A 25,604-nucleotide genomic window follows, 5' to 3' on the forward strand; every position below is an offset into this window, starting at 1 on the left:
ACGTAATGCATGTTTAAAAAGAAACTTAGACCTTGCTTTTCGCTATCAGTTTTCCATGGCCAGTGCTCTAAATGGAGATAAATCTGGGACAAGAAAAGAAGCTCAATTAAAGAATAAAATACTTTAGACTTATGCTGAGTTCAAAAAAAGTAGAAAGAGACTGCAAGGTGCAATATCACATAGAATAAAGCATCATCTAAACTGTTGTCCGGCATAGTCATTCTCACAAAAGGGGGATGTAATAACACCATGTAATACAGTCACTGGGAGTGCTGAGATTTTTGTAGGGGAAGGCCAGAGGCGGGACTTAACCGTTGATGTCACTAGGAATTGCTTTGAGACGGTAACGAGCATCCAGTTTGTAGCCAAAAAAATATAATTGCAGTTGTTGTCTGTGGAGCGGGGAAGGATTGTGCTGTGTGTGGTGTTACTGCAGGAAGTCGTTCTCCTGTGGGAGTTGCAGATTAATAAACATTTGCAACACCCGCCGTGGCGTTATACATACTCGTATCTCATTTGTTGTAGGAGCCTCCCGACTGGCCCCGGGAGGAGGAGGGCGAGAAAGGAAGACACTATCCCATCGGTAGCGGGCAGACAGTGCACCATGAACCGGAGCTTCCATAAGTCTCAGACTCTTCGCTACTGGGACTGCTCCGCCGTGGAAGTGAAGAGCAAGGTATGAGCTGCTGGAGGGAATACACGAATGGGTGAGAAGGGTGTTATTAAATGAGTCCACACAATAATGGGGAGGGCTAGTTCCGAGCAACAACAGCTATTTGGGTAACCGTATCCACATGGCTTCTAAGAGTTTGTGTGCGCGTGGAATGTATAACGTTTGTACTCACACTAGAGTTTGTGTCCCGCACGTGCACAGATTTTTATGGAAGTGTAAACAAAGCCACTTGTAAGTTATGCATTGATCTCAGTTTGTTTCTGGAATTTCAACTAGGGCTATGGCAACGGCAGGCTAGGTGGTTGCCACCCGTGAAAATCTTAACGTGTGGAGGAGCATGTGCGTGACCTACCACGATGCTGTGTTTTTTTAGAAAAAGTTAGGAGAGACGTTGTCTTATCCCTGTTAAATGCAGACTTCCGGGGAAACAGATTTAACGAATCCTGAAGTGGTGGGGTGTGCCGGGGGCTGACAATGTATTGTTGCTGCAAAGTGCAGTTGTAGAGGAGAGTCGAGTTGATGGAAAGAACCCCCCCAAAAAAAAAAAAAAAGAAAATCAAAGCAACAATGAGGTAGAAGCAGCAGAAACACTGCCTAGACTGCACTCAATTGCCGTTGTCTTATTTCATTTACAAAAAGCTGCACCTCCTGTGTGAGTCAGCAGCGGCGGTTTAGTGCCCAGGATTGCGTGGTTGGATTACCTTTGATGCTGTTCAGACTTGTCTGTTTTGAATGAATGTTTATGTGAGTTAAATCTGTTGCGGTTTGTTTGGGAGATTCTTGTAGTCCTGTATTTTGGTTAGAAAGGAACCAGTGAGCTGTGACAAAAGTGATTAGAAAATGTAGTTTATACTAAGTGCATTTATAAACTGAAAAAACATTTAACTTATTTGTGAGTTAAACACTACTGTGAAGCATGTTAGCTGCCTTTTACCCAGCCTTAGTGTTATGCTGTGTTTTCTGGATTTTGTATCCTGGATAGCTGCTGTCTTGTAAACCTGTTGATGCGCATCAGAATTGCAGGCGACCGTTAGAAAATACCTGATTCTTAGGGTAGCTGTAGTCTTTACTTTCTTGACAACATTTAGTGAAGTTTCAGGTTGATTCAGTTGTAGTTTTTAGCATGTTGTGTGCTACATGTCTGCAACATCTAATTGTTGCTTATACAAGGTAGTAATTGTGTGCAGCAGACGGTCATTGACACAGAAGAAAATTGTAATATTTCTTGCCAGTGTTTCTGTTTTGTGCACATTGAATACGTTAAGGAGGCCTGTATTTTACTTCGTGAGGATACAGTACCATTATGATTCTGGGGGTTCTTAGACTTTGTATTACAGGTTCCTGCTGTTTGTTTTCAAACATCAACATATTTATGGAGACCTGCAGTGATCTCCTTTAAATATGAAAGTGTCAGGGCGACTAACCTGCCAGTTGAAGCCAAGTAGTGCATTTCTGTGGTAATGCCAGTTTAAGGGCCTGTTACTTTTGTGGTTTACCAGCTGTCCTAGACTGTGAGAGGATATCAATGGATACCATGATTTTTTAAACTAATTTTTGTAGTTCAGTTGTAAAGCCATCTTTGTTCTAGTCCGCAGAAAAAAGTCACTGCCTGCATTGTTTTGGATGTAAACCCTTCAAATATGGCTGTTGCTGATAATTAAAAATTAATACTAATGAACATCACCGTAGTTGCTTCTCTAAAGTTAGTTTCACTATTCTTAACAGCTCAGATGCTTCCATAACTGTATACAGTTTTTAATTTAACTCATTACAGCACTGATGAGTGTTTTTAGACTGTCGGATCAAGTACTTGTTTATACAAATGTTTAGATATTTTTGCAACCGTTTATGTTGTCATGTCTTTTGCCTAGGACATGCCTAGTGGGAGAGGAGGGAATATTCATTTGTGAAGTGGGTGCATACATTCTTAATATTGTACAGTTTACAGAATTCTTCATACAACCGTGGAAAGCAGTGTCTGTGTGCCAAAGAACTATAGTTTCAGTATATGTCCATATATTATGCCAGGGTAGTGTATTAAGCTTTTGAGGCACTCAAACAGTAAATGGCTTTCTCTGAACATGTTAGAAAGTAATGAATAGTATGTGTATTTGAAGAGTCTAGGTGCAGTGACAATTGACCAAACCTGAATCACTTTGTTTTGACATGAATACTTGTTTCTATGGTTTTCATTCATTCATTTTATAGCCCTTTCTGTGGTAGTTCTTTGTAATCCTTAGTTGCATTGAGCTCAAAAGTTGACAGGTGGTGTTGGGTTTGATGTAAACAAATGCAAAGTAGATGTCATTGTGCTCCTGTGAGATTCTTTAGCTGTTTCTGTAGTATACCATGTGATTGCACACATATATTGCATTCCCACACAGTATACTTGGCGAAAGGTCATTTAAAAGGATGACTGTTGTGAAGGAGGGAAAGCTTTTTTTTTTTTTTTTTTTTCCCCAAACCAGTCTTTCTGTTTATTTTATTCGGTCCCAAATGCACACTGTACTTATGGTTTGCCACTGTTTGATGATCAAACCATTTGCTGTTCATCTTCCATGTAATATGTATTCTGTCCAAGATTAGTTTCTGCTTTGCACCCCTGACTGCAGGGATAGGCTGTGCCTCCTTGTGGTTCTGGATTGGATTAAATTGGTAATTGGCAAATGTAGTTTTGGGACTGAAAGATGCACAATTTGTTGTATGTACCTCAGAGCTATAAATGTGTTTTGTGCTATGTAGTAGTAACATGCTTGGTTTCATATGTGCTACTATTGCAAATCCTAAGTATGGCATGGATGTATGAATGAAAAGCTACTTTTGTTTGCATTCAGGAAAAGAAAGTTTCCCACACGTGTGTTGTCATTAGAATCAGTGGCGATTTTGTTTTCGTAACTAGCTTTGGAGGATTTTGAGGGATCTCTGCTTTTTACTGAGGCTGACTAGGGAGTTACTCCAATTATGGGATTTTACCCCCCCCCCTTTTTTTTTTTTTTTTTTGCAACAGTTTCTTTCTTCTGTTGTAGACTTTGTTTATGGCAGGGAACCACCAGATTAGCTTCCTTTTTGAGGATAGCATCTTGGTTCTGTTAGGGATAGCACGATCTATGCACTCGTATAAGTGCTTATAAAGTGGTATTTGTGTAGGATTCAGCAGTCGTACCTCTGTTGTCCGTCTGCATGGGTGTCATGAAGTTTGCCACTTCTGTCTTAAACGTGAAGTTGGCTTTGGAGAAATTTTTTATGTGGGGTGGTGGGGGCGGGATGTGGATGTCTAAGGTGATTAGCTTGTGGTCGGATCTGACCAATGAGGGATTGACCTCTGGTGTGGAACACCAGTCGCCCATGTTAGTAATGACTAGTAATAGGATATTGCTGCCCCTGGTGGGAGCGTGGATAAGTTGATCCAAGGCATTGGAATTTATGAATTCCAGAAAATGTTGAGCAAGAGAGTTGGTACTCGAGTAGTTTTCCCAGTTAAGGGTGGGGTAGTTGAAATCGCCCATTATTAGGGTGTTGGGTTGTACCGTAATATTTTCCAGTGCATCAAGAAATGAAGAGTGGGAATCCTGGGGCATGGTGGGGGATCTGTAGCAAGTTACAATTTGATTTGCCCAGAGTTAGTTGCACTTGGATAATCTCAGATGCATTATGCTGAGCAACTATCCTGGAGGTGTGGATATCCGTAATGAATATGGACACACCTCTACTTTTAGTGTTTTGGTCCAGGTTAGGTGGCCGAAGGTGTGGTATGGATTATAGCCTGGTAATGCAGGGGTGCTCTCTGGAGCCTTGAAAGTACAGTTGTGTAATTTTACCATAAATGTAGATGTTAGAGTATGTTCACTGTTACAGTCATTATTGTAGGGTTCTTCCTGCTGGCAGCAGCCCTCGATCGGCCAGAGTCCCAAAGTCAGGTCCGACGTCTGCTGAAGTCGCCCCTGTCCTGATGTCAGTGCGCTAGGGGTATAAAGACCTCAGCCGACGCCATTTTCCCCAGTTTTTCTTGCCCAGATGTCAAGTGCCCAAAAATAAAGGCCAAAAGCTTAATCAAAAGAATAAGCAAACATAAACCAGAACATTCCCAAATGTCACCAGCAAAAATACCTCAGAGAAAAAAGAAATGTCAAGGAGACACAGACAGCACTCAAAGAACAACAAGAGAGGAGACAGGAGGGAGGGTAACCCAGACTGTAACAGTGAACATACTCTAACATCTACATTTATGGTAAGAGTACACAACTGTACTATGTTCTTCATGGTTCACTGTTACAATCATTACTGTAGGGTTGAATCCTAAAGCTAAGAAAGGGTGGATGGAGAAGGAACAGAAGGGGCAGCCACAAAACCCTGCAGGACTGCAGAGGCAAAGCCTGCCCTAGATTTAGAATAGAGAGGGAGATTGTAGTGCTTAGAAAAAGTATGCACAGAACTCAAAGTTTGCAGCTTCTAAGATCTCCTTAGTAGGAACTCCACTGAGAAAAGCTGCCGAAGTGGCAATAGCTCTAGTAGAATGTGTTCTGACATTAACAGGAACAAGTTTACCATGATGAGTAACAGAACTTGATGCAGTGGGCAATCCACTTAGAAATAGTCTGCTTAGTGATAGCTCTCCCCTGTGACGTAGAAGCATAAGCCACAAACAATTGGTCCGATTTCCTGAAAATCTTGGTCCTGTCCAGGTAAAAACGAAGCTGCCTGTGTATATTTAAAGAATGCAAAATACTTTCCTCTTCACTTTGAGGATTAGGATAAAAGGTAGGCAAATGAATAGTCTGATTGAAGGCTACTTTCGAAACCACCTTAGGCATAAAGGTGGGATTGGTCCTCGGGGGCACCCTGTCCTGATGAAAAATAATAAAGGGTTCCACAGCCATGAGAGCTTGCAATTCCGAAACTCTTCTGGCAGAGGTAATGGTTAAAAGAAAAGCAGTTTTCCATGATAAAAACTTTAAATCTGTGGAAGCTGCAGGTTCAGAAGGAGACAGTTGACTTTTCCAAAACAAAGTTGAGATCCCAAGTGGGAACTGTTGCTCTTAAAGGGGGCCTTATATTCTTCGCCCCTCTCATGTATTGCTTAAGTAACGGATGAGAAAAGATTGGGGGATCCGTATTGTAATGTGCAGAAATAGCAGAAGCATGAATTTTGATAGATGAAAAAGACCCTTATGTAACATCTCTGTTAGGTATTGTAAAATCAGACGAATGTTTGGAATTGCAGAATCAAAACCCTGGGCCTGAGTCCAAGAGCAAAATCTTTTCCATTTACCTGCATAAGATTTCCTGGTGCTGGGCCGTCTAGCTTCAAGAATTACGTCCAGTACCTGTTTGGAAAGGGTAGAACTGTTTAAAGACCCTGGATCCGCCAGGCTGCTAGATTAAGAGTTTTGACATAGCTGTGCAGGATCTGGCCAGTAGATGTGGAAGTTGTGGCAAAATCCAGGGTGGACCCTGAGCCAGGTTACAGGGTGGAATACCAGAATTTTATTTTATTTATTTTATATTGGATGTTTAGTTATGGTAGTGAGCACTGATGTATTTAATGACAGTAATTATTGAAAGTGTCATCAATCAATCAATTGACATAGATCTAAGTATATACATTTTTGATTTTGGTAATTGTTAGGAAATTTAAGTAATAATAGTAATAATTTTTTATATATGCGCATATATATATATATATATATATATATATATATATATATATATATATATATATATATATATATTTTTTTTTTCCTTAGTTCTATTGTAACAATTTGTTGTTTGTGCTGCTTTTTTTATATTTAGAATTTTTAATTGTGTATTCAAAATGTTTCAACAGTTTGGATTGCTCATTGGTTGTGCTTAGATTAATATTCAAATATTTATTTAATTAGTTTAATGAATTGTAATTTTCCAATTGAGTGTGGATAGGTATAGGGTATTTAAATGTTGTTAATGTCCTTGTGTTTTATGACTCCGATGAAACCAGGTTGACTGGTGAAAGCGCTCAGTCTGTGCTATTGTGTGGAATAAATCTTCGAAGTTTCAGTGTTTGTGCCTTTTTCACCTTACACAGTGGTTCAGAATTTCATTTGTGTTGTCAGTTGGAACCTGTATTGGTTCCTATCTTGTGTTTTTTACAGGGTGGAATACCAGAATTGCCGAGGCCAGTTGGGAGCCAGTAAAATCATTTGCGGTCTGTCCTGTTTGATTTTCAGAAGTATCCAAGGTAGAAGAGGCAAAGGAGGAAAAGCATATACTGAGAGGTGCTTCCAACTGAATGAAAGAGCATCCACTTTCCATGCTAGCTTGTGGTAGGTCCTCGTGCAGAACGTTTGAAGTTGATGGTTTTGGGGAGATGCAAAAAGATCTATGTCCAGGCACCCCCCCCCACGCCTCCGTTATCATCCTGAATATCCGAACATCCATTTGTGTGGATCCGAAAGATTTCTGCTTGGACTGTCTGCCAGAGTGTTGTCCTTTCCTGGCAGGAATTGAGCTTGTAAGTCCACTTTGCTGACTAGTGCTGTGTTCCACAGAGACATGGCCAATCAAGGGTAAGAGTGAGAGCCTCCGTGCTTGTTTATGTACCACATCACTGTAGTGTTGTCCGTCTATCAGTAATTGCCCCAGTAGAATAAGATCTTTGAAGGCTGTCAGGGCATTCTGTACAGCTAGCATCTCCTTCAAATTTATGTGCAGATGCATTTGGTCCTCTGTCTAGGCACCCTGAAGACATTTCCCTTGCATGTGGGCTCCCCATGCATAATCCGAAGCATCCGTCGTTATGACTTGATTGGCTGGAATGGGACAGAAAGGCCTCCCCATGTTCTGGAGACAGGCCTCGGCCCACCAAAGAAACTCCTGCCGGAGACTAGGCAAAATTGCGATCTCTGTTTCCAGACTGGCAATGCTGAGACCATACACTCTTGAGGTATCACTGTATCTTCCTCATATGCAGCCTTGCATATGGTATTAACAGAATGCAGGATGCCATGTAACCCAAAGCCTGCAGAATTTTTCTTGCAGACAGCTGACTCATTAAAGCCAGATTTTTGAAATAAGAAGCCAGTTGCGCTTTTTTGTCTGGTGTCAAATAAGCCATCTGTGTTGTAGTGCTCAGAAGTGCACCCAGGAAAGTAATTTGCTGCATGGGCACCAGGTTTGATTTCTTTAGGTTCACCGTGAACCCTAGGCACAAGAGAAGATGCTGCACAAATGCTAGATGCTGAAGTAGTGTCTCCTTGTCGTCCGCTTGAATGAGGCAATCGTCCAGATAAGGGTATATTTGAATTCCCTTCTGTCTGCAAAACGCCATTACTGGTGCCAGGCACTTTGTAAAGATCCTGGACGCTGTAGATAAGCCAACTGGCAGTACAGAGAATTAGTAATGCCTTGAGCCCACTTTGAATCTCGGGTACCTTCTGCACTCTTGCCGTATAAGAATATGCAGGTAAGCCTCCAAGTCCAAAGTCACCATCCACGCGTTCTTGCTCAGCATAGGCAGCAGCTGCTGCAGAGAGAGCATCTTGAATTTTGGAATTTCTAGGAAGGTGTTCAATACAGAAAGGTCCAAGATTGGTCTCCATGCGTTTTCCTTTCTGTGAACCAGAAAAAGTCTTGAATAAAACCCTTGCCCCATTTCTAAGTCCGGTACCAAACCTATGGCCCTCATATCCATGAGGGACTGAACTTGCCATTGTGCCTCTGCCCACTGATGCTTTGGCAGATCTGGCCATCCATTTGATTTTGGCAAGGTATGGAAATGAAACCTGTAACCCCTGGAAACTACGTCCATGAGGGACTGAACTTGCCGTTGTGCCTCTGCCCACTGATGCTTTGGCAGATCTGGCCATCCATTTGATTTGATTTTGGCAAGGTATGGAAATGAAACCTTTAACCCCTGGAAACTACGTCCAGAACCTATTTGTCTTGGGTTATGCGGGTCCAACTGTGATGAGAGATTTTTCCTTCCAAAGGCGCATCCAGGAGGGGAGCCCCTGGAGCTAGTAAGGGCGAGTCATAATGACTGTTTCCTATTTTCCCCTCCCTTGAGAGCACTCCACTGCTTATTTCTGAAAGGGGGTTGTGCCTGACCTCTACTTCTGGAACACCTGTATCTGCCCCTTTGAGGTCTGTCTGAGCACGGAAAGGACCAAGGTTTAGCTGACCAATTCCTGCTAAATCTAGGGTGTTGTACCTGTAGAAAATCTTTAACCGTCTGCATAAATTTGGCTTTGTCTTCCATTTTCTTCAATACTTCCTCAGCTTTGGCCCCAAACAAAACATTGTGTTGCAAAGGGACATCTAAAAGCTTTGCTTTAACCTGCTCAGGCAAACTGCCTTCTAATAACTGCGTCAGTTGCTGCAGCCCTGCAAGAAGCCTCCAAAGAATCAAAACCACAGTGCAGGGTATGTTTACCCACCTGCTCAGTAGCATGCAATAAATCCTGTAATTCCTTATTGTCTGCACCACCAGAAACAGCAGACATCTTTTGCTTTAACACAGACAAAAGGTATTGCTGTTATTTTAACATATGAAATTGACAATGCAAAGCTCTAATAGACAATGTAGCAGAAGTATAAACTTTTTTTGCCCCATCTTTCCAAGGCTCTGGACTCTCGGTCAGAGGGAATAGGATTCTTAGCAGAGGCTGCTTTAACACCCTTAGGGCCCTGAGAAATAGTTTCTGGATCAGCAGAATGATTCTTAAAAAGGTATTTGTGGGAATCTGGAACCCTATAATACCTATCCGGTTTGACAGGAGCAGGAGGAAAAGTCAGGAGAGAGATGCCTCTGTAAAAACATCATCCACAATGTCCAATACAGGGGGAATAGCCAGGGGTCTATGCTGTGGAAGCAGAAGGAAATCCCTAAGCCTTTTCTTAGATTCAGAGTATTCCTGCCCTACCCAGTGAAAATGCTCTCTCATGTCATGCAAAGTTTCCCCAATTGAATAATCCTCAGGAGGAGAGGCCGAAGGAAGGGATTCTTCAGCATCAGAATCCTCCTAAGGAGGGAAGGAGTAATCTTACTCGGAGGAAGAAGCAGAAGAAATTGAAACTTGATCTGAGTAATCATAATCTGGCTCTAGCCTAGGTCTCTTGTCAGGAGGGGAATGAGAACCCCTGATCATAGTTAACAGGTCTTCAGCCTTCCTAAGCATTTGTCTTTGAGGTCTAGGGCCCTGAACAGAAGGTGCCTGTGCATGCTGCTTTGTCTTTGCTGGAGCCTTAGTCTTTGCCTTTGTCCTTGACCGCAAAACAGGAGTCATCTGTACATGAAGCTGTGTAGGCCTAAAAACTCCCATCAGAAGCCAGTGCCTGCACAGCGGCTCCGGACCCATCTGAGGGAGCAATATCCGGAGGTCCAGTCCCTAAAAAGTCTGAAGGCCCCATCGGCTCCTCACGGGAGTCAGTACAGGCAACCGGTTCATAAGTGGCAGACGACAGGGGCTGCGAAAGCACTGCACTGACGACAGCTGAACCGGCAACTGGCTCTGGTTGAATAAAGTCGTCCACTTTGGACCTCGGAGGCCTGTCCTTATCCTTGCGCCTCTTATACACTGCAGTAGCCGGATAAGAATCAGACATATTGTAATTAAATCTTTTTCCAAAATAATGGAAGGCAAAATCGTACCTACACCTAATAGTGCATTGATTTAAACTTGGCACAAAACCTACAGTTAGCTACGTCGTGGTCAGGACCTAAGCAAGGTATAAAAGAGTGAAAATCCTTATGAGGTATTTGCTTCCCACAAGAAATACAGTTAACTTTTTCTGACATCGGACTGGAGCAAGAAAAAGGTTTCCCCAACGAGGTACTTAGCTCAAAAGAAGAAGTCTTCAATTCAAAAGCCACCAAAAATAAACAGGAGTCGGCTGACCGGCACTTGCGAACTGCTTTGCTATGGGCACCGCACGGCAAGAAAGACTGGGAAAATGGCATCGGCTGAGGTCTTTATACCCCTGGCGCATTGACGTCATGGCAGGAGCGACTTCAGCCGTCGGACCCGACTTTGGGACTCTGGCGATCGAGGGCTGCTGCCAGCAGGAAGAACCCTACAGTAATAGGTTCATAGGTTCATACTAGGCTATCTGCCCGAGGGCATTTACAAGCCTAGCCCATCGTTTTGTGGCTTACGCCACCCCTTTAGTATGGGGAACTATACCCATTATTTTGCTGTGCCTCTGTCGAGCAGTGACACTGAGGTAATCCCTGGGGTATATCTGCGATCTCCCATCCATTGGTCAAGATTTCTCTTGAACAAGGCCAGCGAGGTGCTCTGCCTCACACATGTACCGGGATTTTGTTCCACAGCATAGGGAGTCTTTGGGTGATGAATCTATCCCTCCAGCACGTCCTATTAATAGCCGTGTCGAGGTTTAAGTCTCCCGCCCTTGTGGCTCTGATGGATCTAGATTTTTTGAGGTGAAGCATATTCATCAAATCTGGGTTTGACATGGCCTTGTATGTTAGGCAAAGGTCACCTCTGAGCAAGCGGTAAGCGACTGAATAGAGCTGGAGTTCTTTCAGTCGGGCAGCATAGGACAGATTTTTGAGACCCTTTATCCTTTTGGTGAGGAACTTTGTAGCCTCTCCAGCTGCTGCAAGTGTCGGGTCAGATACATTCCGAATGGGGCATTGTACTCAATCATTGGTCTGATGAGTGATGAGTAAAGGGAGACTATGACCTCCCTTGATCTAGATGAGAATCCCTTCATGATAAGGTGGGCAATGTAGAAGGTCTTCCTAACTACTTTAGCTACATGGGTGTCGAATGACAGACTACTATCAACTTGGGTCCCCAGGTCCCTGATAACTTCTTCTGTGCTCAGTGGATTGCCACCTATTTGGTAGCTAGGGGTAACCTTGTTTTTCCCGAAGGGTATGACTATGCATTTTTTGGCATTTAACTTTAGGCCGTGGCTCTGGCACCAGTTATCCTTCAGAAGGGTCTCACAGAAATGGATATCTGTGTCAGATGTGTTTTCTACTATGGCGCCCAGTTTGCAGTCATCTGCAAACTTTGTCAGCCATAACCCTCCTGTGTTTGCTTGTACTTCGGAAAAGTAGATGCCAAACAAGAGTGGGCCCAGGACTGAGCCCTGTGGGACACCACTTGTGACAGGCTTTGAGTCTGACATGGCGCCAGCAACTCTGACCCTGTGGGTTCTGTCACTCAGCCAGTTTGCAACCCATCTTGTGATGTATGGGTTAACATTTAAGCTGATGAGTTTTTCAATGATACCCGAGTGGGGTATTGTATCGAAGGCCTTAGCCAGATCGAGGTAGGCTGTATGGACTGCCTTTCCCTCATCAATGGCTTTGGTGACTGTTTCGAAAAAGTCAACCAAGTTTAAAAGGCATGATCTGCCTTTGACAAAGCCAAACTGGGTTGGATCCAAAGTCTGCAAATTCCCTATGTCTTTATTTATGAGGTCCATTATGATCCTCTCCATGGCTTTGCAGATAAGGCTTGTCAAGCTAATGGGCCGGTAATTTCCAGGGTCGGTGGAGGCACCGCCTTTGTGAAGTGGGGCCACAGTTGCAGTGAGCCACTCCTGGACGTATCCAGAGGTAAGACTTTGATTAAACAGCTGTCCTAGCTGTGGGTTTAATTCCTCATTGAGTTCCTGGAGCACACAGCCGGGGACACCATCAGGTCCCATGGATGCTGTGTTTTTTGCTTTGGAGAGAGCAGTTCTCACTTGGGTGCTGGAGATGTTTGGGGGGCTGCAATCGTTTGGTATAGATATCTCTCCTTTGTGGGAGAAGTTTGCACTGAACCTGTCAGCCAGTATGTTGGCAATGTCTGTAGGATCAGTAATCTTCACATCATTTTGAACTAGTTCTGAGCATATCTGGGAGTTTCCTCCCAGGTTTCTAACATAGCTAAAGAAGGCCTTATGATTGTCTTTTGAGTCTTTAGCTATTTTTCTCTCGAAATTTGCTTTGGATGATTTTATGAGAGCTCTTAGTTTTTACTTATAGTGATCAAGGGTGTCTTACCTTTTAAGGATTTTGCTCTATCTTGTAGTAGCTTCCTCCTTTTGTTGTAGAGTTTGTTTATGGCTGGGGTCCACCAGACTGGACGCTTGCCTTTGGTACAAAGAGTCTTTGTTTTGCTTGGGATTGCCTTATCCATGCAGTCCTGCAGGTGCTGGTAGAAGGCATTTGTAAGTGATTCAGCGGCTTGAGTACTGTTTTCCGCCAGCTCGGGGGCCTTAGTCTTTAGAAGTGTGAAGTCGGCTTTTGAGAAGTTCTTTACTGTGGTCTTTTTTATTTCAGGTGGGGGTGGGATGAGGACCTCCAGCGAGATTAGTTTGTGATCTGATCTCACCAGTGAGGGGTATACTTCTGGTGTTGAACATTGTGCTCCCATGTTCGTGATGATGAGATCAAGTATGTTATCTCCTCTTGTGGGGATGGTGACTAGTTGTTCCATGGCATTTGAGTTTATGAATTCCAGGAACTTTTGGGCTAGGGTGTTTGGGCTTGAGTAGTGTTCCCAGTCTATATTAGGGTAATTGAAGTCACCTAGTATGATGGTGTTTGGTGATACATTTATCTCCTCTAGTGTTTTCAGGAAGGCCATGTGAGGTTCCTGAGTTTGTGAGGTTGGCCTGTAACATGCTACAATTTGCAGAGCAGTCTTGCCTATGGTTAATTGCACCTGGATGGTCTCCGATGCATCGTGCGTTGCCACCAGTCTTGAGGTGTGGGTGTTCTTGATGAATATGGATACCCCCCCCCCTTTCTTGGTATTGTCCGGATTTTGGGGCCGGAACGCATGATATGAGGTAAAACCTGATAGCGCTGGGGTGCTCTCAGGAGCCTTGAACCAGGTTTCTGTCACAGCACAGACATCTATGTTCTCCATACTGAGAAGGGCCTCGAGTGCGTACATTTTGAGATTTAGACTTCTGGCATTGAGCAGCATTACCCTTAGTTTTTTTCCTTTTTTGTGTTCTAGGGTGGTAGGTTTAGAATTTGAGCCTTGTCTAAAAAAGGCACTATGGGGGTGGCAAGAGCCTTTGCCAATATCCGGAATCCCAGGGGTGACAGGTGCAAGCCGTCCCTTGCGAAGCAGCGTGGCTTGTCCAGCATGTCATCCCAGGCAGACAGACACTGGATCCCCTTTGAATGATACCAGTGTTTAAGCCAATTGTTAAAGCTGATCATCTTATCTCTGTATTGTGGCATCATTCTTGGTGAAGGTAGGATACTGCTCAAGGTCAGGGTCATACCTGCCTGGGCTACATAATCAGAGAGCTCCTCAATGTCTCTTTTCATGTAGTCCAAGGAGGTACGTCTCAGGTCGCTTTACACCAGCGTGGACAATGACTGAGTCATATTTGTACCTGCTGTTGAGAGACCTGAGTGCTTGCGTTATGTGGCGGATTCTAGCGCCCGACAGGCAGCTTACTGTGACCTTCTCCTTACTCAGTCTGGTGAGCGGACGTCAGTGTGTCTGACTATGGAGTCACCAATGACTAGTGTGTCTGGCATTGTGTTTGGCCTTAAGGGCTGTGACTGTTTGACACTCTGACTGTGAGGTCTATGTGTTGCAGGTGTTGTGTTCTGAGGTGGTGGTTGTTTGGGTGTCTGCTTTGGTGGCCTCTGCTGTTTTGGTAGATTTTTGATCAGAGCCTCCAGTATGTCTTTGTGTGTTTATGTGTATGATTTGAGGTTGTAATGGTACTATGTGAGACTGGGTCTATAGTGTGTGTGGTAACCTTCTCCTCCTGACTGGTCTTGCCAGTCCTATTTTGAGAGAGCTCAGCCTCCAGTTTGGCCGTATAGTTGCATCTCTCGCATGTATTTGTGTTTTGTGGGAGGAGGAGAGGGTTGTCTGTGTACATGAGGCAATTGTAGCATTGCCTCAATATTCCCAGGTTCACCAGCTGAGCAGGAGAGGACACTAGCAACTGATCCCTCGACATGCTAGAAGGATAGACAAAAAAAACTTTAAAAAAGATTCCGGGGGACGTGGGTGACCGAGAAATGGGGGGTTGCCTTTTTGGGGTACTATCTATGACAAAGAGTGCCGTATCAAGGTAATAAGTACTGTAGGAGCAAGTGCTAGGTTTAACAGATAGAGAAATAGTCTACTTGGAGTCAAGTAGAGATGATCTTTTTAGTTATAGGATACGCTGATTAGATCAGTAGTATAGTTCGAGGAAGGTAGTTTTAAGGGAAAATTTGAAGAGTGGACTTTAGGTAGCCCGAATAGTTTAAACCTGCTTAACCGGCGCTGCCCTAGTGTGCAACAGTGGCAGCTCCGCGCTAAAGCGTGCTTTATAGCAGGGGGCTGGAAAAGACATGAAATGACCCAAAATGGCCAATAAACTACAAGTTACTGCCTTAAACCACTCCTCTGAGGACAAACAGGCAGCTCAGTACTCCCTACTCCCACTAGTGAGTAAAGAAACTACCCCTTGACCAAACAAGGAAAATGGAGAAAACAGGAACCAAGACGAAGCCCAGGGATCAGCAAAATCTGATCACTGGAGCAAACTATTAGAAAAGTATGGAAAACAAGAGTATTTTTTTTGATTTTTTTTTTCAGATAGGCAGAAAATACAATAAATGCTGTGTTTTTCGACTAAATGCTATCAAAAGCTAGTACACTTGAGTGTATTAGCCTGTTGTTTAACTTTTAAGCAAAACTTAAACAAGCAAGTGCAATAAACAATTCAAGCTATTAAAAACAGTAAAAATGGGTAATAGCAGAATAAAACAGGCAGAAATAGCAATCGAAAGGCTTAAAAAGTCGAAAATGCAGAAAAAAATACTTAGAATTTGGAAAGTTTGTCTTTTCTGGTCTCTGCTGCTCTAGGAACTCTGCTGGACACCACGAGGAGCTGTGCTGAGTTCTGTAACAGTGAACCACGAAGAACATCCAGGTCTCTGTCACTGCACAGATGTTGATGTTCTCCATTTTAAGGAGTGCCTCGAGTGAATGCATTTTGAGGTTTAGACTTCTAGCATGGAGTAGCATTATCCTCAGATTTTGCTTGCTTGTACCTGTTACGGTGGTGAATCTGTCATTTGAATGTTGCCTAAAAAAACACTATAGCGGTGGAAAGAGCCTTAGCCACTATCCGGAATCCCAAGGGCAACAGGTGCAGAACATCTCTGACAAAATTGCTCTTGGCTACTAATGTCTAACTTCATGGAAGCAGGTGCTGCTGAAAATAAGATGGTAATTTTAAATACTAGATGTGGGTTTGTAATAACTGAAAAACAGAAATTTTTTGGAGGTAAGGTACTTTGAAGTCTCCTTAATCAGCTACAAGATTGGGAAAAGTCATCCAGCAATGCGCTGTCTCACAGAACCTTTTTTTTTGGGGGGGGCTGGATTGCGAGAGAAAGGAAGAGGTGACTATTTTTATTTATTGATTTATTTATTTCACGTTTGTTAACCGGGTTAGTCCAACTGAACACAGGCCCATTTTCAGTGGAGACCTGAGGAGAAAAACTCTAATACATACAATTACAATTTGGTTTTACATTAGTATAAACATCAAAATACAAAAGACAATCATCGACTTGTTAATTATCTGTTGAAGTTAATAATGCACAAGTAAATAAAAAAATGAAGATGTACCTTCCATTCAGAGTATATAGTTCATTAGCTAGTCTGAATATAGCCGGCTGACATACTGTTCAAGGGTAGAGATACAATAGATAATAGTTGGTAGAATTGGGATTAGGTTAGGTCACGGTAGGGGCATAGCCATGTGTTTTAAGGAAAAGGTTTTTCAGTTCTTTTTTTGAAGTCGTTAGTGTGAGCAATGCAGCGTAAATTTGGCAGGGAGGTTGTTCCAGGATTTGAGGATTTATATAGACTATCAATGTTAATGTTGGAGCTATAAGCTTGGAGAAGGAATTTTGTCAGCACTACGTAAGGGGTGGGAATAGCAAGTCACCTAGATTGGAGAGAGAGAGAGAGAGAGGGGACAAGTATTAGGGCTATTGAGAAAGGGGACAAGTATTAGGGCTATTGAGAAGAAAGTGGGTATTCAAGGATACAGATCCTGACCACCTCCCAAATTAGCAGCTCACTCTTCTCAAAACTTTGTGGTGGTCAGATTTACTGTTGGATTGCATTTTTATTTGTTTGTGTGAGCTTTATATGCTCACAATTCTGAGTTTGCCAGTGTGGCAGCTGGTAACATTGCAGTAAGGAAATAAATGGTTGGGGCTAACCGAAATGGGGTGGGTCTCTATTATGGTGGGACATTAACTGTTGAGCAGTGATCAAACAGCTGGGGTCCATCACTTGTGCCTCCATGCCCACCCAGTGTAGTCCCTTTATTGACTATTTGCACTTCCAATATCTAATTAATGGTCACAGTGACATACTTCAGCTTGTTTTACCCAGACATGCACTAGCCCTGCAATGCCGGATCAATGCCCCTGTAACTGTGTGATCAGATTATAGCAAATTCCAGTCAATTTTATCAGCAGATAATTAACAAGTGGATTTTTTTTTTGCTTGTTACTGACTAACACAAACAGTGCAAGTAACTCTCAACTGTACAGATTTTTGCAGGATGCCCAGACTTTTGCCTCATTTTTGGTTTGTTTCTCATAAAAGTTGTGCTTTTCTGGCAAATCACCTGATGATTGAAGTCACTAAATAATGACCTACATTTGAATTTTGGGCTTTGTTTCCTTCAGAAAATGTATGCTAATATAAATCATGTTGTTCTAGCAACTTTCAAAGTTTGTAACAGCAATTTTTAAAATCTGTCCCTATTTTTGGCCCTTTGGCCCCCCATTTATTTTAGGCTTTGTTCAGATTTCTTGCACTAAGAGGTTGAGATACGAGTGCAACCTGTTTCAGTCCTGAGTATGCATGTACAGCAGCGAGGATGTGTGTGGTCCTGGGATGCTGTAGTAATCCTCCTCAACCTAGCAGAACCAAGTACAGGCGATATTAGGAGGTGTTATAGGGATAGCTGGGTGAGCTGATGGTTGGCTGCATGGGATGGAGAAAATGGAGTTGAAACTTAACTACAAAACTTTTTTTAATTCAAGAAGTATTTGAAATCCTAAAGCTCTGGCCTAACCTTTCTGCACAGTGACACTCCAGATGTGTCGTACTTGTTAAATGTATCGATATAAATGCCTTACAGAAATTGATTAAAACCTGGATGCTGGACTTGTAATAAATATTTGAATGCATGGAATAACTCTTTGAATGTTGTCAATAAATGATCACCCATTCCGAAGTTGATTTGCTGGCAGTTTGTATTGTGAATTTCTCCTGTAAGCAAAGCCTGGTTTGAATGATGTGATTGTTTAAAATGCATTTGGATTACTAGTATAAAAAAATTAATGTGGGATCCAGTGACCAGTACACTTGTGAGATTAAATGTAGATGCTGCATGAAAAATTTAAAATTTTATTTTAAATTTTACCTTTAAAGTCACTGAGTTACAATAATAAATGATGGAAAAAACTTTTTATGGTAGTAACAAATCGGCCTTGTTAATATCGGTGAGGGGACCTCACTTGTTCCTCATTGGCAAGTAGTTAAAACGAATGTTTACGCAGAGCATTTTACACACCACATAAGATGGTTAGTGAGTAAAGAAAAACCGATATGAATGATAGAGATATTGCTTAGTAATTAAAGCAGATCGGAAGCATATACTGTGACTGTGCATGTACTAAGATGTTTTTCTGCAAACTTTGTTGGATAGCTTTTTATATTGGCAGAAACATATGATTTAATTTTCCTATTTTAACCTGAATGCAGAGCAGTATTATTTTTCTGTGGATTACTCCAACACTGCTTCTTAATTCAGCAATATTTTATTTTTCTCTTGAAGCGAGTAATTAACAGTGGACCAAGGCTGTAGGCTTGACAAGAGACATTGGTTCAGAATGCTTAGTTACAGTTGATGCTATGCAGATAGTACATTTAATCTAATGTTCCAGATGTGTGACCAAAGATGATGAAAAATACTCAATGGTTTAATAATTGGTCATATGCACATTTCTGTAAGTAATGCATATGGTTAATCAAATTGGATAAATGTTTTCACTGTGAAATGCTGGTATATTTAAGCAATAACCCACGCCTGGGTGCGGGTAATGCTGGATTAGTATAAGTCTATTTGGTCAGCGTAAAAACCCATTTAACATAGCGAGACAGTTTGTAAAAGCAACGGAGAAAGCAAGATCTCAGTTGCTTTTTACACACTGTCTCGCTATGTTAAAGGAGTTTAACCTAGCGAGACAGCTTTAAAAAAAGCAACGGAGATCTCCGTTGCTTTTTTTAAACCTGTCTTGCTATGTTAAACTCCTTTAACATAGTGAGACAGTGTTTTAAAAAAGACTTATACTAATAGAAAAAGTCCGGTCGACCGGACCTTTTTCCATTAGTACAAGTCTTTTTCCATTAGTATAAGTCTATTTGGTCAGCGTGCACGTTGTAATCAGCGTGCACATTTTGGAATATTAATGGGGGGTCATGGTATAATAGGAGATTTTGCTCACTGGATTGTGGTTCATGGTGTTGTGTAATAGTTTGTGGTTGACTGGTGTAGCCCTACTTGGATTTTCTCCCCATTTTTAGGGGAGATGCAGGGTGGTATTTATAGCTGGTGTTGTAACAGAACTGAAAGGTTTCTTCTGTTCATGTAATAGAATTTAAATATTTCTCAACTTTTTGACTGCAGGCTAGAAACTGCCTTCCCTGTGGAGGATTGATTATCTGAGTATAGGCAAAGTAAAAAAAAAAAAAAAAAAAAAAAGATCCCAAGTGAAAGACCAAGCACTGGTAGAGTTTTTAAGAGAGTCTGGAACAAAAGCTGCTGTTAAAACAGGATAATAAGTAGGGCATGTAAAACAGTGGATGATAACTATAGTTATCCAGTCTCTCTTCCCACTCCTTTCTATCCTCCTCTGATTGATAGACAGTTAATAATGAACAGATAGGAAGATGTGTATGGTTCCCCAATATCAACAAACTCTAGAAGATTTAATTGCAAGTGTTTGCATAGATATTTTTATACCCCAAGCAGACTCCAAAGAATTTTTCCTCAAGTAGATTACAAATGGTGGTGGTGTGATGGGGAAAAAAAGAGGTGATTGGGAATGCTTTTTTACAGTGTGTAATGAGTTGGCAGACTCTAATTCCCTGCAGCCTACTCTGTCAGAAATAATGTGTGGGCAAATTAGTGTAAAGAAGTGATTGTGTGTGATACAGGGTCAGAATTGCCTAGACATAGTAAGGCCTTGCTGAGTTTGTGTTGGCTGCCAAAAAAAAAAATGACTAGAAAATGGAAATCAAAAATCTAAACGGACTGTGTTAGATGTAGTAACCGAGATGAAAGAACTGGACAAAGGTAGGAGCAGATTGCATAGAAAAAATGGAAATTGAGAACAATACATGCAGAGTAATTAAGTGTTTTTTGAGGAAGGATGATGTTTGAGGGAAGGCAGGAATTTGCAGGAGCTATGTACTGGTGGACTGACGGTGGCAGTACAGAAGATATGTGATGTTTGCAAATGAAAATGTCAATATGGTTTGTTTTCATTTATGTAAATGATGTAAATGATTGCCTGTGTTGTAAGTGGTACATCAATAAAGATGTTTTTGTTTTATAAATGTTGGTATAAATATGAAGTTGAAAATGTAAATTCTAAATATGTTATGGGTATTAAAATTGTAGATAAAGTACTAATGACAGGGTTGTGGCAAAACTGTCATGTCTGGTATGTTGCTTTTCAGTTCAATAAAATATGGGTTAACAAGGTATGGTATCTAACAAGGAGGGTAATATGCAAGCAATAATGCCTAACCTCGTGTGTGTTAATTTGTAAATAACGCAACCCCAGGGGTGTTTTGAGGCACAACACCTCTACATCCCTGGAAAGGCATTATTATAGGATCATAGGAAGTTACTAGGCTAATGGCCCTAGAGGCCCTTACAAGCGTAGCCAGGTTCTACCCTTATTTCCATGATCAGCACCAATTCCCCTGTCCAAGAGGGACATGGCTGTAACCCTTGGGGTGAATTTACAGTTACCCATCCAGTCATCCAGATTGCGTTTGAGGAGAGCCAGTGAATGTGCTGTTTGACATTGAAGTGGGAGTCCATTCCAAAAGTGTGGTAATCTCTGGGAGACAAATCTGTCCCTCTAGCAGGTTGTTAATGTCACACACCAGGTTAAGGTCTTTAGAGTGAGTAACCAGTGTACCATTTAACTTGTGGATATGCAACACTTTTTTTTTTTTTTTTTTTTTTTATGCAATGCCCTTACTTGTGAGATGAACAGCATAGAATGCCCTTCTTACCACTATGGAGACATGGTGATCAATGGTAAGATTGCTGTCAACCTGTGTGCCCAGGTCTTTCACCAGTGAGTGTGTACTTAGGGGTGGTGTTATTGATGTGGTAGTTAGCAGAAACATCGCACTTACCGAAAGGGATAATGCTTTTTGCGTTGAGTGTAAGGTCATGACTTTGGCACCAATCATTTGTTTGTGTAAGACCCTGTTGTAGGATATTTACATTATTTGGAGATTCTATGACTGCTCCCAATTTTTTGCAGTCATTAGCAAACTCTGTTAGCCACAGACCTTTACTTTTAGCTTGTACTTAAGAGAAATAGATTCCAAACAGTAATGTCCCAGGACTGATCCCTGTGGAACACCACTGGTTACAGGTCTGCTGTTGGAGGTGGATTCCCCTATTTTGACTATATGGGATCTATCAGTGAGCCAGTTATCGACCCATCTTACGATACAAGGGTTGATACCTAGCTGGGTGAGTTTGTCAATGATAACCGAGTGGGGAATACTGTCAAATGCCTTGGCTAAGTCTAGGTGGGCTGTATGCACAGATTTCCTCTCATCCAGGACCTTGGTGACAGTCTCATAGACGTCCACCAGGTTTAGCAGGCATGGTCTCTTTGACAAATCCAAAATGAGTAGGGTCAAGTGTTTGGAGATTACTTGTGTCTTTGTTGATAAGGTCCATGATGATTCGCTCCATGGCCTTGCAGAGTAAAGCTAGTCAAGCTAATCCTATAGTTCCCGAGGTCAGTGGAAGCACCATCTTTGTGCAAGGCGGTAAAAGTGGCCCTTTTCCATTGGAGGGCATTATTGCACTTAGAAAATGGGCTATGTGTTAATTTTTTTCCCCCATATTTTATGTAATATATGAGTGTGTAATAAATAATACAGTAAACTCTTGGGCAGCCATGGGGATTGGTAGATACTGGATAACTGTAGATGTTCTTTGTGTTTCACTGTTGCAGTCATCACATTTGGGTTATCCCTACCAGGGTAGCCCTCGGCCGGCCCGTATACCAGAGGCTTAGTATTTCTGCTTCGGTTGCTGTTGCTTCAAGACTAACGTCAGGTCATCAGTAGTATAAAGTAAGACAGCTGAAACCATTACCCCAGTCTTTCTTGTCGAGGAGCCCAAAGCAGAAGCAGTTCGCACGAGTGCCGGTTGGCTGCTACCTGAATTTCGTCTTCCGAATTGAAGCTGAAGTTTTCTAAAGCTAAGTACCCCATTGGGGATCCTTTTTTCTTGCTCTAACCAATATCAGAAAAAGCGATTGTCTCGCCTGTGGAAAGCAAATACCACACAGAGACTTTCTTTTTACTGCGTCACTTGCTTAGGCTCAGACCACTGTCTCTCACTGTCGCTTTTGTGCTTTTTAACACCAGAACTATACATCATCATCAGGCTCTTATTGTAGCTAGATATTTTTGCTTATAGTCCTCTAATTCTGATATGGCTTCGGTAAGCCATCTGGCAGCAGATCTTCCGAAAAAACTTAAGGATAAAGACAGACACATACTGCACAGGTCCAAACCTACAGACGCTTCTGTGAAGCTAGTCGTCAGTTCTCCGGTCCTCAGTGAGGTGCTTTAGCAGCCCTTGATGCCCACTTCTGTGGATTTGCAGGCCACTACCGAGACCCTTTTCAGAATCTGGTATGCCGCAAACCTCTTCTTTGACTAATGATCATGTGGTTGTCTCTACCTTGGATGGGTCCAGAGCCGATGAGCAGGCACCAGCTTCCGAGGAAGTACTTTGCTCTACTGATTCTCGACGCTGACTTGCGTCTACCATTCTTTCAAAAACTGAGTTTCTAAGGCCCAGGGTATGAAGCACACCCAAGAGACCGACCCGATCTCGAGTACCTGCTTCCTTGCCTCAGTCTCAAATGCTTAAAATGGCGGAAGACCTTATGCTGATCAGGGAAAGCCAAGCTACCCCTTCCAAAAGAAAGAGATCTGTCCCCAGAAGTTTTATCTGAACAGGAGTCTGCATATGAAGACATGCAACCCTTCTCTGCCTGTGAGGATTCTGATTCGGAGGAGTCCATTCCTACAGCCTCTCTACCCGAGGACTTTTCCTTTGGGGAAACCTTTCACACCTTAAGGGAGCATTTCCAATGGGAATGTCAGGATTACCCTCAGTCTGAGAAGATACTCAAAATTCTTAGATCTTCCACAGCACAGACCCCTGGCTCTTCCCCCAGTCCTGGATGTTGTGGACAATGTTTTCATGGAATCCGGTTTGACTCCTTGACACCCTATCTCCTGCTCCCAGGAAACCTGACCGGTATCAGAGTCCCTGATGCGCACAAATTTCTTTTCAAAAATCCTACTGCTGACCCTGAGGTAATTTCCCAAGGGCCTAAAGGAATTAAAGCAACTTCAGCTAAGAATCCCACCCCCTCAGTTAGGCATTCCCGAGCACTAGACATATGGGGTAAGAAAGTATACACCTCTGCTACTCTTGCTATCGGAGCACTAAATTGTCTGTTCCATATGCTAACATTTCAACAACCTACATGGAACTCCTCAAACAAAAAGTGTTTTCCTTTCCTGCTTGTGCATAATCTAAAGAGTTAATGTATTCTGCAAGTCATGTAACTAAGCACACCTTACACTGTGGTTTTGATGCCCTAGAAGCCTCTTGCAGGGCAGCAGTCACCGGTTCTGTCCTTAGAAGGCATGCTCGTCTTAAGCAGCCCTTCCCCGACCATGTCAAATCTAAATTATTGGATGCACCCTTGCACAAAGACAAATTTGGCACCAAGACAGAGGATGTCTTAAAAAAGATGGAAGAAAAAGCTAAACATGTACAGATTAAGGATTTTCTACAGGTCCAGCCACCCAGGTTTAGCAGGCAGTGCCCCTCCAAGCACTGGTCCTTTCCTGCCCCACCAGGTCAGTTCAGCCCAGACCCTGGGGAAGCAGACCTCCCAGACAACAGCCACAGGGAATGCAGAGATCAAAGCAGTGGAGTTACTCCACTTAAAAACCAGGGAGTTCTAGGCCACCCCCTCATGGTAAGAACTCAGTGACTCTCCTCCCCCACTCCCTCCTTTTGCCCACCTGCACTTGCCCCTAGGAGGAAAACTCTCCTTTCACGCAAGCACATGGGCCACCATTACCAATGACTGCTGCATCCCAGGGATATAAATTTTCTTTCCGCACTCTTTCAACCCCAAAAGAGTTCCCAGATTTACCTCCAAACCAGTGGGCAAAGGCAAAAAAGCAAGTAGTTTCCCTGCTCTCTGAGGGCAATAGAGCACATTCCTGCAGAACAGAGGCGCCAAGGTTTTTACTGTAGACTTTTTCTGGTACCCAGAAAAGAGGGCACCTGGCGCCCCATCCTCCATCTATCCATTCTAAACACCTTCCTGGTGATACCAAAATTCAAAATGCTCACCCTTCAGCAACTGCTACCCATGCTCTCCAAGGATGCTTGACTAGCCACCTTAGACCTAAAAGAGGCCTACCTCCACATTCCTCTCAGGGAATCATGCAGGAAATATCTCCATTTCAGGGCAGGATCTCTGCACTTTCAGTTGTCTGTGCTTCCCTTTGGTGTGTCTACTGCTCCCAGAGTTTTCACAAAATGTCTGGCTTCCGCCATTGCCTTCTGCAGACTAAGGAATATCCAAATTTACCCATACTTAGACGACTGCCCAATTCAGGCAGACAGGAAAAGCTGCTCAAGCACCTGGCTTTTAAGTCCTTGCTGACCTCCCTGGGGTACACCATCAACGAAAAGAAATACAAACTAGTACCCACCCAAAGGATTATTTTCCTGGGAGCAAGCCTGGACACAGCATCCCAGATTGCATTCTGTACACCAGAAAAACAATTACCTGACAGCCTACTTCTCTCAACTAGCCACCAAACCCCAGTTATCTGCAAGGAAAATCCTGCAAGCTCTGGGGTTGATGGCATCTTGCATTCTACTCGTTCCATATGCCAGACTACATATGAGGAAACTTCAATGGTACCTAAAAAAGCCTTTGGTGTCAACACTCTCTCAATACCTGAAAACTCTTATATCAATGATACTTTGCCTAAGGAAAGATTTTCTTTAGTGGTCAGCAGCAAGCTCCCCAACAAGGGACTACCTTTCTCACCACCCCCCGCCGCCCAGACCCTCACCACAGATACATCAGACTATGCCCGGGGTGTACTCCTAGATGGCAGGTGCATACAGGGCTAATGGAGCCCACAGCAAATCCATCTGCACATGAACCAAAAAGAGATGTTAGCTGTTCAGCACACATTGATCACTTTCATGCTCCTTCTCTCCCCATGGGCTCTCCTGATCAAAACCAACAACACAACTGTGATGTGGTATATCAACAAGCAGGTCTTAGGACTCAGTCTTGCTCTCTCTGTGCAGGCTAGCCATGACCCTTTGGCACACAGCTTTTGCTATAGAACTCCATCTGTTAGCACAATTCCTGCTGGGCTCTCTCAACTTTCTGGCAGACTACTTAAGCAGAAATCTTCTGGACCCGCATGAGTAGCAGCTACACCAAAGAACCTTCACCCTAATAACTCAAAAATGGGGCACCCGGAAGGTCGATGACTTTGCCTCCCACCCCAATCAGCTCAGCAAGTTCTGCACCAGGGAGCATCACTGC

At 42.8% G+C, this 25,604-nt stretch overlaps 1 protein-coding gene across 2 annotated transcripts in view; it reads left to right on the forward strand.

Annotated features, from left to right (window-relative positions):
- The first annotated feature begins 308 nt into the window (after positions 1-308).
- PARD6G (par-6 family cell polarity regulator gamma) overlaps positions 309-25,604 on the forward strand; it is an 828,502-nt gene continuing 803,206 nt past the window's right edge. The window contains exon 1 of one of the 2 annotated variants that reach the window (XM_044067008.1): positions 309-676. In XM_044067008.1, coding sequence (XP_043922943.1) covers positions 605-676 — 72 coding nt within the window. In that variant the 5' untranslated portion in view covers positions 309-604. The remainder of the gene's footprint in view (positions 677-25,604) is intronic. The other variant, XM_044067009.1, reaches the window with a different exon arrangement.

This window comes from Protopterus annectens, chromosome 3.part1 (assembly GCF_019279795.1).
Source record: "Protopterus annectens isolate FY-2018-M chromosome 3.part1, PAN1.0, whole genome shotgun sequence".
Lineage (NCBI taxonomy): Eukaryota > Metazoa > Chordata > Ceratodontiformes > Protopteridae > Protopterus > Protopterus annectens.